General features: G+C 36.7%; 8 protein-coding genes and 2 pseudogenes across 10 annotated transcripts, besides 2 other annotated features; 7 read left to right on the forward strand and 3 right to left on the reverse strand.

Moving 5' to 3' along the window:
- Positions 1–191: part of a mobile genetic element that runs on past the window's edge.
- A 363-nt stretch (positions 192–554) lies between these two features.
- Positions 555–15,518: part of a mobile genetic element that runs on past the window's edge.
- TVAGG3_0766180 (uncharacterized protein) lies at positions 637–1,239 on the reverse strand (the record flags this gene model as incomplete). The annotated part of the gene is made up of 1 exon (XM_001297306.2): positions 637–1,239. A coding segment is annotated over one exon (603 nt), but the record flags the coding sequence as incomplete, so codon positions are not given.
- On the reverse strand, positions 1,281–1,446 carry TVAGG3_0766190 (uncharacterized protein; the record flags this gene model as incomplete). Its single annotated transcript, XM_001280809.2, has 1 exon — positions 1,281–1,446. A coding segment is annotated over one exon (166 nt), but the record flags the coding sequence as incomplete, so codon positions are not given.
- Positions 1,929–2,480, forward strand: TVAGG3_0766200 (protein of unknown function, DUF4106 family; the record flags this gene model as incomplete). Its single annotated transcript, XM_051245808.1, has 1 exon — positions 1,929–2,480. One exon carries the CDS (start codon positions 1,929–1,931, stop codon positions 2,478–2,480), a length of 552 nt encoding a protein of 183 aa, XP_051092395.1.
- On the forward strand, positions 2,630–3,909 carry TVAGG3_0766210 (protein of unknown function, DUF4106 family; the record flags this gene model as incomplete). Its single annotated transcript, XM_051245809.1, has 1 exon — positions 2,630–3,909. A coding segment is annotated over one exon (1,280 nt), but the record flags the coding sequence as incomplete, so codon positions are not given.
- Positions 4,301–5,161, forward strand: TVAGG3_0766220 (protein of unknown function, DUF4106 family; the record flags this gene model as incomplete). Its single annotated transcript, XM_051245810.1, has 1 exon — positions 4,301–5,161. The coding sequence occupies one exon, from the start codon at positions 4,301–4,303 to the stop codon at positions 5,159–5,161; it is 861 nt and encodes a 286-aa protein (XP_051092397.1).
- On the forward strand, positions 8,785–9,560 carry TVAGG3_0766230 (annotated as a pseudogene). Its single transcript has one exon. A coding segment is annotated over exon 1 (776 nt).
- TVAGG3_0766240 lies at positions 11,383–11,829 on the forward strand (annotated as a pseudogene). The gene has a single exon. A coding segment is annotated over exon 1 (447 nt).
- On the reverse strand, positions 12,792–12,920 carry TVAGG3_0766250 (uncharacterized protein; the record flags this gene model as incomplete). The annotated part of the gene is made up of 1 exon (XM_051245811.1): positions 12,792–12,920. One exon carries the CDS (start codon positions 12,918–12,920, stop codon positions 12,792–12,794), a length of 129 nt encoding a protein of 42 aa, XP_051092398.1.
- Positions 14,146–14,730, forward strand: TVAGG3_0766260 (uncharacterized protein; the record flags this gene model as incomplete). The annotated part of the gene is made up of 1 exon (XM_051245812.1): positions 14,146–14,730. The coding sequence occupies one exon, from the start codon at positions 14,146–14,148 to the stop codon at positions 14,728–14,730; it is 585 nt and encodes a 194-aa protein (XP_051092399.1).
- Positions 14,763–15,470, forward strand: TVAGG3_0766270 (cytochrome B-C1 complex subunit 6, mitochondrial family; the record flags this gene model as incomplete). Its single annotated transcript, XM_051245813.1, has 1 exon — positions 14,763–15,470. One exon carries the CDS (start codon positions 14,763–14,765, stop codon positions 15,468–15,470), a length of 708 nt encoding a protein of 235 aa, XP_051092400.1.

A 15,518-nucleotide genomic window follows, 5' to 3' on the forward strand; every position in this document is an offset into this window, starting at 1 on the left:
CTTTATGACTTCAAGTATGACTACAATAGAGTTAACATTGACGATGAAGATATAGAAGAAAATTTATGAGAACGTTTATTTTTTCATTAGTGAGTTCGTTAGTGAGGTGAAGTGGTTGGCGGCTTTGTAAATATTTAAGGTTAAGTTAGTGTTATCATTTGTGTTGTAAAATATACGTTAGCGGTTTGTAATATCATAAGACGAAATGGTGGAAGTGAACTCAAAATAAGAGTAATTAGGTTATTTTGCCGACCAAATATATTTACAAGGCAAAATATCATATTACATGTCAACCTATTATCAGTATGTTTTGATAAAAACAATTTTATCAAATATCATATTAAAATTAACATCTATATCTATATCAATATCTACACTATAAATTTTTTTATTCAATATCATAGATTTCAAAAATTTATTTCAATTTTAAATTAATTTATGGTTTTCATCAAAATTGTTTTTTATTAAAAAGCATGTTTCACAATTTTTACGGTTTCTTTCAAAAGTTATAAAAAGAGAGTCAATAAGAAATTTCAACGCTTCAAGAAGGAATCAAAAAAAAAAAAAAAAAGGTAGTGGGGCTTCCAGGGGCTGCGCCCCTTCTAGCCCTGAAGATGTTTAGTATAAATGAAGTTTTTATTCTGAGTCAAAGTTCGGGTCTTCTGCGTTATATGCAACGTAATTGAACCATATCTTGTATGGATGGTTCAAATCCGATGAAACAGAAATGGTTTCACCGGGGACTAATACCAAGTTTCCTTCCCAGTAGTCTTGACCATTGCTAAAGAATATGCAAACCAATTCTTCGAATACAATTTCTTGTCCACTTTTGCGTTGGAAAATGACTCTTACACGGTCACCTGGAATGACTCCATCTTTTTCGTTGTCTTCATTCTGCAACGAAATAGTACGAACGAGGAAATGGTTGACAATTTCAACTTGGAATTCGCAAGGAGTTGTGCGAAAAACCCAGCCAACATTTTCGGCTCCGTACTCGTCAGCTAGTTCATCCTCATCATAGCTGTACGAGTACGGAGTGAAGTTTATGGCTGCACGGGCAAATTGAATTTGAATTGGGCTGCGTAAGGTAGGAAGCAACTGGTTGAAGAGTCGTTCTTGAAGTACTCTTACAAGAGTGGGACAATAGCGGACAAGTTCGTCTGCATATTGAATTGAATTCGAACAAATTTGTTCGAATTGGACTGTCGCCGAAACTAGTTGACCAAGAGCTGTAGAATACTCTGAGGTCTGTTCTATACTTTCTTCTATAGAAGAAGCCATGTATTCATCAGCTTTTGACTGCAATTGTTGGCGCAATTGGAAGTTAGATTGCTCGGGGTCAAAGCGAGTCTTTGGAGTGTCATCTGGGACTGGGAGTGACCGTGGAGGATGACAATCCTCTTCCTGGATAGTTGAATCGGAATCGCTACTGTCTTGGTATGACATTGAGCTAAAATGAAGTGAAAAAAACCGACCACTTTATTTTTTCAAATAAGAGTTTGAGATGAACCGTTTTCGTCAACGGAGACCCCCTCTATTTTTTTATTTTATTTAATAGTTACCGTTGGCAAACCGTTCCATCTCAAATATTGAATGAACTATAAACGTTTTTTGTTTTCTATATATACTTTTTTGTCCAACGGTAAAACTTTTTACACAACGGTTTTTGAGAGTCGTCGCCGTTGACTTTTTTGTAGAGCACTCAAAATAGTATAACTTTGTCCGGACAAGTAAGGGTCTATCGTCGCTACAGGAAAAGTTACAGGCGTTCCAAGGAAGTATACTTTGAGAAGCCTTTTTCCCCTTATAGAATGAGATAGGACGGTTATTTTACAAAACTGACAACACTTTGACCGAGTAGTTTTTTGTGCTGAACAAAAAGTGTCATATAAACATCTGTCAAAAGCCGCTTTTTAACTTCACTTAAAATGCCACGTAAGCTACGTAAGAATATACGTAAGAGGAAGGGAGCATTGAAACATCCAATAGTAAAACTGACACCACAACAACAGTTGCAACAACAAATGATGAATGACCCCACTATGTTGCAACAAATGTCAAGCAACCCTATGCTTTTAAACCGAGTTATTGGTGCACAGAGTGGAGGTTTAAGAGCGGCACTTTTAGCGAAAATGGCAGGCTATGGTGGAGCTGCAGACGGAACAGCTTATAACCCTCAAAGTCAAATGAATTTGAGTTCACTCAAAAATCAAATAACAGATGTCAAAAAGTCAAACATAGACATACAGAAACAAATAAGTGAAAACGAAAAGAAACTAGAATATGACAGACACACAAAGAAACTCAATGAGTTAAACGTAGAGAAAAAGAAGAAAGAAGAACAACTGAAAGAACTAAGTACAGAGGAATATGCGAAAAAAGTGTCAGAAAAAGCAGCAGAAGTAGCAAAAATGGAACAAGATGTTATAAATTTGAAAAACCATACTACTCAATATAAAGTACTGAAAGATGAAGAATAAAACAAAAAGCCCTGAAGACATATATGGATAGCGATGAGTATAAAAAAGAAGTTGAAGCAAATGTAAAGGCAGAAAAACTTTTACAGTTGCAAAACCAAACCGTACAGTATGAAAACTTAGCACAAGAAAGTAAAAATAACGACGCAGCCATGCAAAAGGCAATGAAAAGCGCAGAATATATAAAAGCTAATAATGACTGGTTAGATGCCCAAGCCAACGCTAAAGCAGCCCAACTTATAGGGTCAATAAGGACAAAAATACAAGCGGATGAAGACAGTTCAAATGAAGCTTTAATGAATGCTGACTTTAAGAATGCCTTCGAAGCTCTTCATAGTAAGGTGAAACTAGTGAACGACTTCTCATCTGGAAAGAAACTGAAGTCTGAAGGTTTCGACAAAGAGTTAAGAGAAGTAGCACAAAATATGACGAAAATAACAGATGCAGCAACGAGACAGGCAGTTCAAAGTGCCTATGACGCCGTTAGAGCAACTGTTGTGGAAAGTCAAGAAAAAGAGTTACAACAGACCAAAAAAGACCTAGTAAATGCTTTCTTAAGAACGAAAAGTCAGGTAGGACATTATGCTGCAGATGGAACATATGTGCCAGCTGGTGGAACTTATATACCAGTTGGTGGAACTTATATACTAGCTAGTGGAACTTATATACCACCAAACCCTCCAAGAGAAGCACCTGCACCAGGACTACCTAAAACATTTACATCGTCACATGGACACAGACACAAGCATGCACCAAAACAACAACTAACACAGCAACCAACAGTTCAAAATCCAGCACCACAACCACCTCCACAACCAGCACAACAACCACCTCCACAACCAGCACAACAACCACCTCCACAACCAGCACAACAACCAGCACAAACAGAGCAAGGACATAAAAGAAGTAGAGAACAAGGAAACCAAGAATTCTTAAAAATGCTTAAGGAAAATTATGATTACCCAGATACTCTTGACTTTAGTGACAGATATAAAGAAGCTATTAGAAAGTTCAAGGAAGGAAATACTGACCCGAACCTATTTAGCTTTATGGTTCAGCACCAAATGGGATATAATTTCAAACCTGGAAAATACAAGCTCGCTAAGGGATATGATTTAATAGCATATCATCCAAATGACATGACTGAATTTACTCCGAGATATTTGGTGTCAGAGATAAATGATGATTCAACTATCTTCATGAAACGCGTAAAAAATAGAGACGGAACGAAAGAAGAAAGGGTTATGAATGCGGATGACTTAAATAGGGAACTTGTTAAAAACGGTCTCGGAATATATGAAATGCCACCAGATGAGGTACAAGAAACTCCACAGGAAGAAGTTCAGATACAACCAGACATGGAAGAAATAGTTCAGCAACAACAGCTAGAAGAGCCTGAAGGAAACGAACAAGTCCTTCCTTTGGAAACTAACTTCACAGAACTAGATGAAGATTTGGAACAGCCGAAAAATCTTGACCCTCAACAAGAGTATGCGGAGAATATGGAATCTTTCCAAGAGTCTAAGAAAAATTCGGCTGACATAGTAGAAGAATATCGAAAAATGTTCGCCGACATACAAAAGACTCCAACATCAGATGAAAATATTCAGCAAAGAATGGAAGAACTGAAAGAAAATGTACGCAAATACAACAATCCTTTTTACTTACGAGCATATAACGTTCAATCTTTGGATGAACTCGGTGAAAATAAAAGGTTAAATTTCAACAAAACATATAGAAATGAAACATTGTTTAAAGTTCATTCAGAACCTAACCAATATGGAAACAAACCTACTTTTGTTTCTGCAGACTATGGAACTACAATGAGATGGGGTCATAAAGCTAATCCGGATAGGTGGTTCATAAACTTACAACCTCAATTCCAAGAAGTTGTAGACGCAATGGAAGCGAATGGTGAACCAGATATAGCTGGTATTTTCAGCGCGGCTTTAATGCCATTGAAAGATATGAAAGATGCAGATATTTTGAACCAGTATGAAATGAACATGGCTGAAGGAAATATAACACCTGACGTTCTAAAACATTTATCTCAAAGAACTACACAGAACCATAGAGATGGTATATTTGGTGAAGAGTTTAGAAAGAGAGTTAGGGAGAGAGAAGGAAGAGAACCTATTGTACATGACCTTGCAAACGAAAGTTTGCAAAATGTCATAAAAACTTACTTTGCAGACAATGAACAGAGAAGGGATGAATATTTAAGAAAACTCAAATGGACAGTACCAGATGAAATGTTAGTATTGAAAAACATGTTCCTTGACAAAATAAAACCAACTACAGAAATAAATGACGCAAGACTGGAACATTGGGTAAAAGCTTTCCCATTCACAAAAGATATTATTGGTAACATGGAAAGAAAACCAGAATGGCTACAAAAACATATATTTGGAAACGAGCTTATTCCATATGGACAAGCTCTGTTTGAAGAGCTTGAACCGGAAACTCAGGAAAGAGTCATGCAAACAATACGCGAAGACTCAAATACAAACTATGACAAAATCTTTCTAGGATATAGGTTACCTGAGATGGGCGACCAGAGCCCAAAGGCAAAAAGGACATGGGAAATTTACAACATACTAGGTGAACATGAGGCAAAGATGCAACAAAACTCAGTCAGGAAGAAAGTAAAGCTTGGTCCGAATGGGTTCTATTATGATATATAAATCCAACTATTCTATATTTTTACCCATATGAAATGTACGCCGCTCAGAATATAACGCCAACAGTTTTGGATGCCATGAACGGAAATGTTTCCGAATGGTATAACGAATGCGACAATGCCATTAGAAGGTCAGAAATAGTTCCTGGAACTTACGAATATACAACTGCTGTTTCTTATGGAAACGTAGGTGAGTTTGGAGAAGGTTCTTCAACAACAGTAGATATTGCTTGCGACAGGTTTCATATTATTTCTATTGACAACTCATTCTTATACGTGGAACAAGACATTGAAATAAAACCTTCTGCCAAGTTGTCTGACAAGAAAGGTTGCAATGGAATTTTCTATGTCGGATACCAATATGCTCCAGAAGTTTTCATGGGATATAAGATATATTCTAACTCTGACTTAGTTCAAACAGTAACATGGGCAAACTATGAATGGTTCGCTTTGAGAAACTCAGTACAACCACAAGCTAGAGAACAAACAGACCAGTATGCAACTATTGAGAAAATAAGAAGACTTGACCCTAACGTTCCAGGAGTTTATGTTAACCTTTCTGGTTCAGATGGAAATGCTGCCACTAAAGTAAAACTGAAACTTAGAGTTCCTTTGTCATCCTTCCTCATCTTCAGGTTTTTAAGATACTTGCCAAACTGGGCAGGAAAAATTTCTATTGAACTTACTCCAAGCAAAAATAACTTAGTCATTGCACCAACACAAGACCCATTCACTCTTACAGACGTAACGGGAACAAATAAAATGTCATTCGCCGACTTTTGCAAAGACAAAGTTGACTTAGACTTTGGTTTCTCAAACCTCAACACTGAAGTAAACTATTATTTCAATGCTGGTGGAACTGCTTGGGACCCAGTTAAGTTTACATGCGAAAAATTTGAATGCAAGAGAATAGAAAGCAGACTTGCAGTCTATATGTTGGACCCAGATATTTCAAATGCTTTAGCTGCCAAATATATTGCAGTTCCACTTATGTTCCCTATACACCAAATATCTGTCAAAGACTTTGCAGGTGAAGTTGGAAACCAAAAGTGCTGACCCAGGTGCAAGAACAGATATTGCTTTAACAACTGCAATGAAACATGCAGATACTATGTTTGTACTGTTCAGACGAACTATAAATGACTATTCTTGTTTCTACAACCCTGGTATTAAATATCATATAAACATAGATGGCAAATATTATCCAAGAGAAGAATATTCTACAGTTGAGGATATGAGGTCATACAACTTGACATTAGATGCTATGAACTTTAACAACAACTTCACAACAACCATTAACCCTGAAATGCAAAGTTCTATTATGCCATATGTGAAAGTATGGACTCATACAGGAGGTAAAAAACTCAATATACAAATGGAGACCGTTCAAACTTTTGGCTTGGCATTCCATTTGCTGACTCAGAAGACTTTATGGGTGGTATTTTCAACTGTTGGTACAGTTCAAATACAATATACTGGTGACCGAGACGGTCCAGATGAATTGAAAGCAAAGAAGTTTACAAAACCAATAGCACTTTTCACGGAAGATGCTCTTTTGAAGATTCGTTCGATGAAACCTGCTGGGGCTCCTCAGATTGGCATAACGACAGCTTCCATCGAGCAGATTTTGGCAGCAGGTCAGTAAGTTGTTCTTGAACTGACTTCTCTCCGTCAAATATTGACAGTACGCCAGTTTTGACATAATATTGTATTATAAACTTTCCTTTAGTAATATCGGTCAGTTTTGAAGTTATATTTTTGTCAACGTCAAGAACTTTCACCATCTCGGTTATACCAACTTTCTTTGCTTTATGAAAATATTTAGGTTCAGCAAAGACTGCTATTCTATAACATTTTCCATTGTTTGTGTAAAGAACTATTCTGTCAATGTATTTGTATTGTTTGTGAGTATAAACCTTGTTTTGCTTCAATTCGAAGAGATACTCGAATACATCCATCTTTTTATTCTAAGTAAAATGTCATTTCCGAAAAATAGAAGCGTAAGTGTTTCAAAAGGTTTAATGGCGGTGGCAGATGTGAAGTTAAATTCACCAACTCAAACAAACAGTCAAAGTGTTATTGTCAATGTCAAAGACAGAGATGTTGAAATGGGGAAACCATACGAAGACGAAGATGTATAACAATTGTTCCTGTAAAAGAACCAACATATCCTGAAGTTAGCAGAGACTTAAGTTCTGTTGCAGATATTCGAAACGACTACCAACAACTGAAAGACAAACTTCAAACTCAGGAGAAGATTTGTCAAGCTTTAAGTATAATGTTAAACTTGGTCGAACACAACCCTGTAAAAGTGAACTCATATGTCATTGCACCTCATGAAGTTTTGAAAGAACTATTGAAACTTTTGACAGAGGCAGACGATATAAACATCAAAGAAATAGAACCCGACATTAGTTGCTGTGGTGTTTCATATAATGTCATTGACAAGATATACGTTATGAAAGGAGGTGAAACGTTGAACTTAAAATATAGTTTCCCAGACGTTATAAAAATATTTGACGACCACAACATTTCATTAAAATTTATTTGCTAAGTAAAAATGTCAAAACTTCTTGAAAGATGTTTGAAGAAAAATAATATAGACTTTATTTCATGTAAAGGACTTTACACACTTTTGAACGATATGAAAGACCCTGTTTTGTTTGTTCGTGTAGACAAAGGAAAGTTCTATGTCTTTACAAAATATTTGAACTTCTTAGACAGAGAACTTCAAGAAACGCCATGTGAAAGTTTAGATGAAGTTCTTCTCCACTTTCAGAAAAACTTTTAAATATATATAAATGGCAGAAGACATAATGGTTTATACTATTACGACTAAAAACCCTGAGTCATATAATTCTATAACAACAAACTTACAAAGTCCTCAAGGACGATATTGTAAACTAACCTTAAACACAATGACGACTAAAGCCTGTTTTGCTCTTTTGACACCAGAAGACTTTATTGTTGTGAATGGTAAAAAATACTCCTTTGAAGATACTTACTCAGATATACCACCAACAGGTTTTGTTGACTTATTTAATACTTTAAGGACGGGTGTAACATGTGCTGCAACTAGAGCAGGTTTCATTATGTTTGGATGTCCGACTGAGTTTACTATAAACAATATGAGCTATAATACAAAACTTATTCTGGTTTTTACTACCAACAGTTTCCTATAACAGGAAAAGGTGTCATACAAGGAATGTCTATTCCATTGACATTAAGCACACCAATCTTATATATTGTTTCAAACTTAGGTTCAAAGTGTTATTCGAATGTCGACAGAAACTATTATGACCAAAAGATACTTATGCGTATAAACAATACTTTCTCTGCTGGTTTGCCTATTGTTCATTCGAATGCAGAATTTTCAACCTTAGTGAACTCAAACACTTTGGCAAGTATAACGTTGACATTAGTTGACGCAAACTTTGTTCCTGTAAAACTTTTATGTCCTATGTATTTGTCAATGACGGCAGAAAGTTTCGAATTGGAAGATGCAACTGGTGAAAGTATTGTATTACAAGAACAACTTCAACAACAAATAGCTCAAGAACAACAAATGCAACAAATGGAACAACAAAGTCAAGAATAAAAAAATATTATTTTTTTATTTTTATAAAAATGTACAGAATAGATGTTTCAGATTTTTATGACTTCCAAGCATTCAGAAATATGTGTCCATTTAGAGACTATAACAAAGCAGTCGAGAATTTGAAACGTTTAGTCATTTATGTTGACTCTGCCCCAGAATGTTATGTCATGAAAGAATGGGATGTTGTCTTTAACAAACCAAGAGCAACAATAGTGTCTGAACAAGAATGTAGACAGAAACTTAAGAAAATAAAAGTCGTACAAGTTGGAATGAAGATGTTAGATGCTTGGGATATCTTATTGTCAAAGTTAGAAGATTTTTCAGTTCGAGGTATAAAGTTCTATACACCTTCTCCAAACTTCTATTCTATCTTCACTGGATATAAATACGAACAAGTAGAATGGAAAGAAAATATTATAGAAGCTTGGTTAGACCATGTCAAAGAAATTATATGCAATGGAAACGAAAAGGTTTATGAGTATATCTTATGTTGGTTTGCAAAATCTTACAACATCCAAGTGCTAAAAATGAAACTGCTCTCATTATAATTGGAAAACAAGGAACAGGTAAGAATACTTTCTTTACAGATATTTTGTGCAAACTGTTAGAAGGTTATTCGAATCCGAATATGACAAACTTAGAAAACATCTGCGGTAAATTTAACTCTTCAATTGAGAATATGAAACTTATAGTTTGCAATGAACTTCAAAGTATAGATACAACAAAAGTTTTGAACTCAGATGCTTTGAAGAGTCTTATAACAGACAAAGTTGGAGTTGTTGAAAGAAAGTATAAAGACCAAAGAGTTTGTGAAAATGTTGCAAACTTCATTATGGTTTCAAACAATGTTGTTCCGATGAAGTTAGAAAGTTCTGACAGAAGATATGTAGTTGTCAGAACGTCAGATTCTCATATGCAAGATACAGAATATTTTGACGACTTAGCAGAAACTTTGACATCTGACTTTTACAACCACTTGTTCTCATATTTATGACATTAGATATTTCTAAGTTCAATCCAAGACAAATTCCACATACCGAAGAGAGACAAACATTGTTAGAAGCAAACAAGAGTGTATATGAACTGTTCATAGATGAAACTGACTTTGTGTCATTAGATGAAAGGTCATTGTACGATTCGTATAAACAATATTGTCAAGAATATGGTTATATGGCGTTCTAAACGAACATTCTTGGCAAATGTCAAAAGTCTTTTAGATGTTCAGAATGGTGTATATACAAAGAAAAATTTTTCTGAGTAAATTTTAAAAAAAATATTTTTTTCCGATAGAAAAGATGACAAAATTCATCTCAGTAAACAAGTACATGTCAGGACTTAAAGAAGAACTAGACCCATTCACATATTTGAATGTTTACTTCTACCATTTTGAAAAGTCTTCATTCAGCAAAGTTTGGAACATCGAACCAGTTAAGTTTGCTATTGTGACTAAAAGTGGTGGAAATTTGAAGACTTAGACATAGAAGGTTTGTTACAGTCAAGAAAGTTTTGACAGAAGGTTCTCAAACCTAAGAAGAAAGCATACAAACTTGTTATACCTTATGAACAAAGAAAGCAGACGACTATGAATATTATGAGTCTAAGATAGTTGAAGTTCAAGGTAAATTGGGTAAAAAGATTTTAGAGTCTAAGCCAGTGTTTACTCCTAAAGAGGAAGAGAACATTGACATTGACCCAGAAATGTTCTAAAAATAAAATTTTATTTTTACATGTCAATTTCTTCTCTGGAACTGGTTCTGGTTCTTTCTTCTCTTCTTCTACTTTCTTTTCTTTCTTTTCTTTCTTTTCTCTTCTTCTTTCTGGTGGAGTTATGTCAAATTTGGCGCAACTATATTTATGTAAAAGTTCTTTGTCCTTTAATAGCTCATCTATTCTGTTTTCTATTTCATCTTCAAGAACAGCGCATGTGTCTTCTTTGCATTCTAAGAATTTTGTTGGACTTCATCTCCAAGAGGCGTCATCTCTGTCAACAAGTCTGTCATTGACAAATTTTAAGACTTCTCTGCTAATGTTTTATGGTTCTTGTCATATTCCCAGAAACAGAACTTTAGAACAAATTCCCTTTCTTGTTTACACTATGTAAGATTTTATGGTCGACAGATGTTTTGCTGTCAAAAGCTTGTCTCGAATATAGATAGCGAAATCGCTAGACATTTTCTAAAAGATAAAAATTTTAATTTTTCTAAAAATATGTTAGAAAAAAAGTTTGCTGACATTGACAAGAAATTTGAGAATGTTTTAACAAGAACAAGAGGAAGTTAGAAAATGCTCAGATAAACCTATACATGACAAGTTCTTATTTGCTCAGAATGGTATAACAGGTCTAATTGCACCACCTGGGTCGGGTAAGACTTTCACTTATCTTAAAATGGCTGCACAACAACAAGAACTAGATGAGAAGAACCCATTCTATGAGTTAGTTGTTATTTGTTACTTCTGGTCAATTTGACCAAACCGTCAATTCGTTCAAAGATATTATAAAGAAGTCTAAGTTAGTATGTATAAAGGATACTGAGTTGTTAGATTGGATAAAGAAGTACCAAAGAAGAGTTTTGAAGTAATGCTATAAATGAGTATATAATTCTAAGTTTAAAGACCCAAATGAGGAAATGCAGAGAATATTAGAGAAGAAACACTTCAGAAACAAACAGAAAGAGATAGAATACATTTCGAAGAAATTGCAATCTTACGATTGGAAGACTTACCCTCATAGATGTCTTCTTATTTAGATGACTTTGCTTCATCCTTTGTTAAAGAACAGAGAACAAGATATGTGTCGAATTCTTAAGAAGCTCAGACACTTTAACATTTCAGTCGTAATATGTGTACAGACAGCCAAGAGTTTAAGTAAGGATGTTAAAAGAATACTTACTGACATTATACTTTTCCCCGGATTGTCCGAAGACGATTTCATGGAACTTATGAAAGAGTCCATGGCAGGTAAGTTTGACAGATATGAACTCTGGGAGAAGTACAAAGTCATACAAGACCCTCATACTTCTTTCAGAATTCATATCTACGCAAACAAAGTTCAAATTGTAAAAAGTCAAGCTTGAAAAATAAAGAGTGCATTTACCCTACTTGTTTGAAGGCGACCCCGAAAAAAGTCTGTCTCGCTGTGCTTCACTGTTTTCATAGAGTTTTGGCGACTGGGGTTTTTTAACTACTCGCTGTTCTTCACTGTTTTCATACGGAATCTCTTCCCTCGGTTTTCCGAGGGAAGCAAGCATATGAGGAAATTCATGATTTTTGTTGCTGAATTCAGCAACAAAATTCAAATTGTAAAAAGTCAAGCTTGAAAAATGTAAGTGTTTAGTCTTAGTAAGATGGTAGCTTCTTAAAGCAAATACCATTGCTGAGTTTTATGTTACGTGAAAGAGAAGTACAGTACAATGAATTCAATTACGAGTACAATTGCAATGACAACTAAGGCAACTATTTTTGTCTTTTGCCAGCAAGGGTACTTCTTCTCTCCCAATGGTTCGGCAGAACTATACTCACTCATGAAGAAATGCCAAAACGGTTTAATAGAAAAAGTGTCATTTTTTTCATGTCCGAAGACTCGAAGTGCAACACTTCCAAAATACCGACGAACTCAGAAGAGCAGCATGGCAGTATGTTCTTGACAACTTCTTTGAGTTCTCCAGGAACACCTTGGAAAATGCTGAAGAAACTCCGACACAGAGAATTTGAGAAATTGCACTCCAATTACTACCTTGACAAACAAAGGGTAAACAAAGGGTAAAATAAGACTAAAAACTTAACGTTTAAAAAAGTGACATTTTTATGAAGCTCCGAGTCACCGAGAAAACTTGGTCAGATGTTAGCAGCTTACTTCCCTGAGGAGGATGGAAGCGTTACATACGTAAGGTTTAAAAAACAACGAACCTGGAATTGCGTACCAAATTCGCAATTACATGACAATGGAAGAGTACGAAAGGTTCCTACAAGAGAAAACCAGCTCTAAACAACTCAGAAAAGAAAGAATAAAAAGTTTAACTCGTAATTGTTTATTTTTTTACTTGTATGGGCAAGCTGCAAGAATGAAGTCGACTATCTCAGTCTTTGTCTTGACCAGTTGGACGGCTCTTGCGAGTACGTCTGTTTTGCGGTCTCCAGCTGGTGTCTGACCTTCGTAATTGCGCATGTTCTTGAGAGCTCCAACTGTAAATGGTTGTAGGATGAAGGTCTCTCAGACTGCTTGAGGTAGTCTTCACGTCACGAACCGAATCTGTGGTACGAGTCGAATGGTCGACCTTAGGGAAGAGACTGAAAGCCTGTCGTCTTCCATTGGAGCTGTAGCATACTCTTTGCGTAAGCGGTCAGACCTTCTTTCGAAGTCTTGGTCTCTCTTGGACTGAGATTGGAATTGGAATTGCTGGAGGTGGAGCTTGCTGGAACAACCAAGGGTTGGGGAATAAGGCATAGGCTGAGGGTAGTTCGGGAAGCCTTGTGGTAGGTAGTAACCTTGAGGTGGAAATTGGTAGTAATTTGGTGGAGGTACTTGCTGGAACTGAGGTGCAGGGGCTGGTGCTTTAGGTTCCTCTGGTTTGGGAATGGACTCGGTTGGTGGGACGTCGGACATTCGTTTGTGGCTTAACCGTCGGACCACAACGATAAAAATCTCTGCTACTAGCAGTACTGCTACTGACAGTAGCAGTACTTTTACTGACAGTAGCAGTACTTTTTCTGACAGTAGCAGTACTTTTTCTGACAGTAGCAGTACTTTTACTGACAGTAGCAGTACTTTTACTGACAGTAGCAGTACTTTTACTGACAGTAGCAGTACTTTATCGTCGAAAACCCTCTCAAATTTTCCTTTTTTCTGCTCCTAGCAGTACTTTTACTGACAGTAGCAGTACTTTTACTGACAGTAGCAGTACTTTTACTGACAGTAGCAGTACTTTTTCTGACAGTAGCAGTACTTTTTTCTGACAGTAGCAGTACTTTTTCTGACAGTAGCAATGGTCGAGGTCGAACCTACCGACGAGGCAATTTACCTAATTGAAATTAACGAGCTTGTTAAAGACTTCCTCAGGCAGAATGTAAAAGGCAAGCTTGTTAACTGTTGGATAACGGGAAGGGCTGCCTTGAATCTCGAGACTTCGACTGGAATTCCAATTCAAATACCAGACGGGACAGCCTACGACGACATAAAGCAAGCAAAGAAAGAAGCTCTTCTCAAGTTCTTTGCCAAGCGTCCTTGGATACTACTTCCAAACAGAGAGAACCCTTTCCCAAGAATGAGCCAAATTCTCAAGGGTCTCCTTCACTTCTCGGGTCAGCCGTTCTACATAACCTGTGAAGGCGACATCCAACCAGTTCAGTAAACCTTAACGTTTAGAGTAAAAACATTTTTTTTCATTTTTTGAATGAAGCAAGTTAAATTCGTCCCACACCAATCTCAATGGACCGATGAAGAGTTTCAAGCCATAGTTGAAGACGTTGAGAACGACATAGACGGCGAACTTGAAGGAGCTCAAATCACAATTGCAACCAAAATTGCAGGAGTCAAGGAACAGATAGCTCCACTTAAAGCTACCAAAGCTACTCTTGACCTCATGGATAGTTACCGTTTAGATGTCAAGAGTGGAATAAGACAATTAAAATTAAAACTTCTAAACTACGAAGCTATACTCCAAAAGTTAGCAGAAATGAGAAGACTTTACCAGAGCTACTTACATGTAAGGGACTTACCTTCAAGCAGTCCGACCAAAGATGAATTTTCTGACATTGTCCCAATTTTGTCCGAAAGTCAGCTCAGATGTTTTGAACTGCTCCCAACATATCCAGAATATGAACGTTTGCCTGAACTCTTCCGCAATCTCAAAAAACGTTTTTTGGTTCTCATGTTCGAAACTTTTATCGGAAGAGACAACAAACGTTCAGAAGAAGAACAAGATATTATTTTAAACTTGTTGTATGACATAACTGTCATAACAAGCTTTTTGAAGTAAAACCGGCATTCTCAAACCACTTCATTTTTTCGATGTCCGAACAAGCACCGAAGCCAAACTCAATGGCAGATGTCCTTTCAAGGTTGCCAGATAAGCGCCCAATTCAAATTCAAATTGCCCAATTGAAAGCTCATCTGACAAACACCATTAAGACTCTCCAAAGTAGTCTTATGACAGAGATGACCAATCTCAAAGCCGATGTCCTCATGAACCAAGCTTCCAATGAGAAAGTCCTGAACGATTTCACGGAAACCTTGCGCAATTACGAGAGAGAGAACCGAGACCTTGCCAGACTCATCTACCGTTTCTTCGAAGAGATAGACACCATCTGGGCGGCACTCGGAAAGGACAGAACCTCCAACACCGTACTTCGTGAACACAGAATTGAAGAAGGAATTGTCGAGGAAGAAGAGAAACACGAAGAAGAGGAAGAGGAAGAAGAAGAGGAAGAAGAGAAACACGAAGAAGAGGAAGTTTGGGCAACCCTTGTTGCCGATGACGGTTACGAAATTTCCCAACCCTACCCATACCAAATCCGCAACAGGGAGACCGGCAAGGTTCTTACCCCAGTCCTCAACAACTTGGGACACTTGAACCTTAACCTTCGGAATCGCGGTTCAATTTCCATGGGCAAGCTTGTCGCAATTCAATGGGTTCCAAATCCAGGCAAGAAGACGAAGGTCAGACACATTGACGGTGACAAGCTCAACAACCGTAAGGAGAACCTCGAGTGGTTCTAAGAGTAAAAAAATTTTATTTTAGGGGGAAACCCCAAGTAAATTTAGGTG

Source organism: Trichomonas vaginalis, chromosome III (genome assembly GCF_026262505.1).
Source record: "Trichomonas vaginalis G3 chromosome III, whole genome shotgun sequence".
Lineage (NCBI taxonomy): Eukaryota > Parabasalia > Trichomonadida > Trichomonadidae > Trichomonas > Trichomonas vaginalis.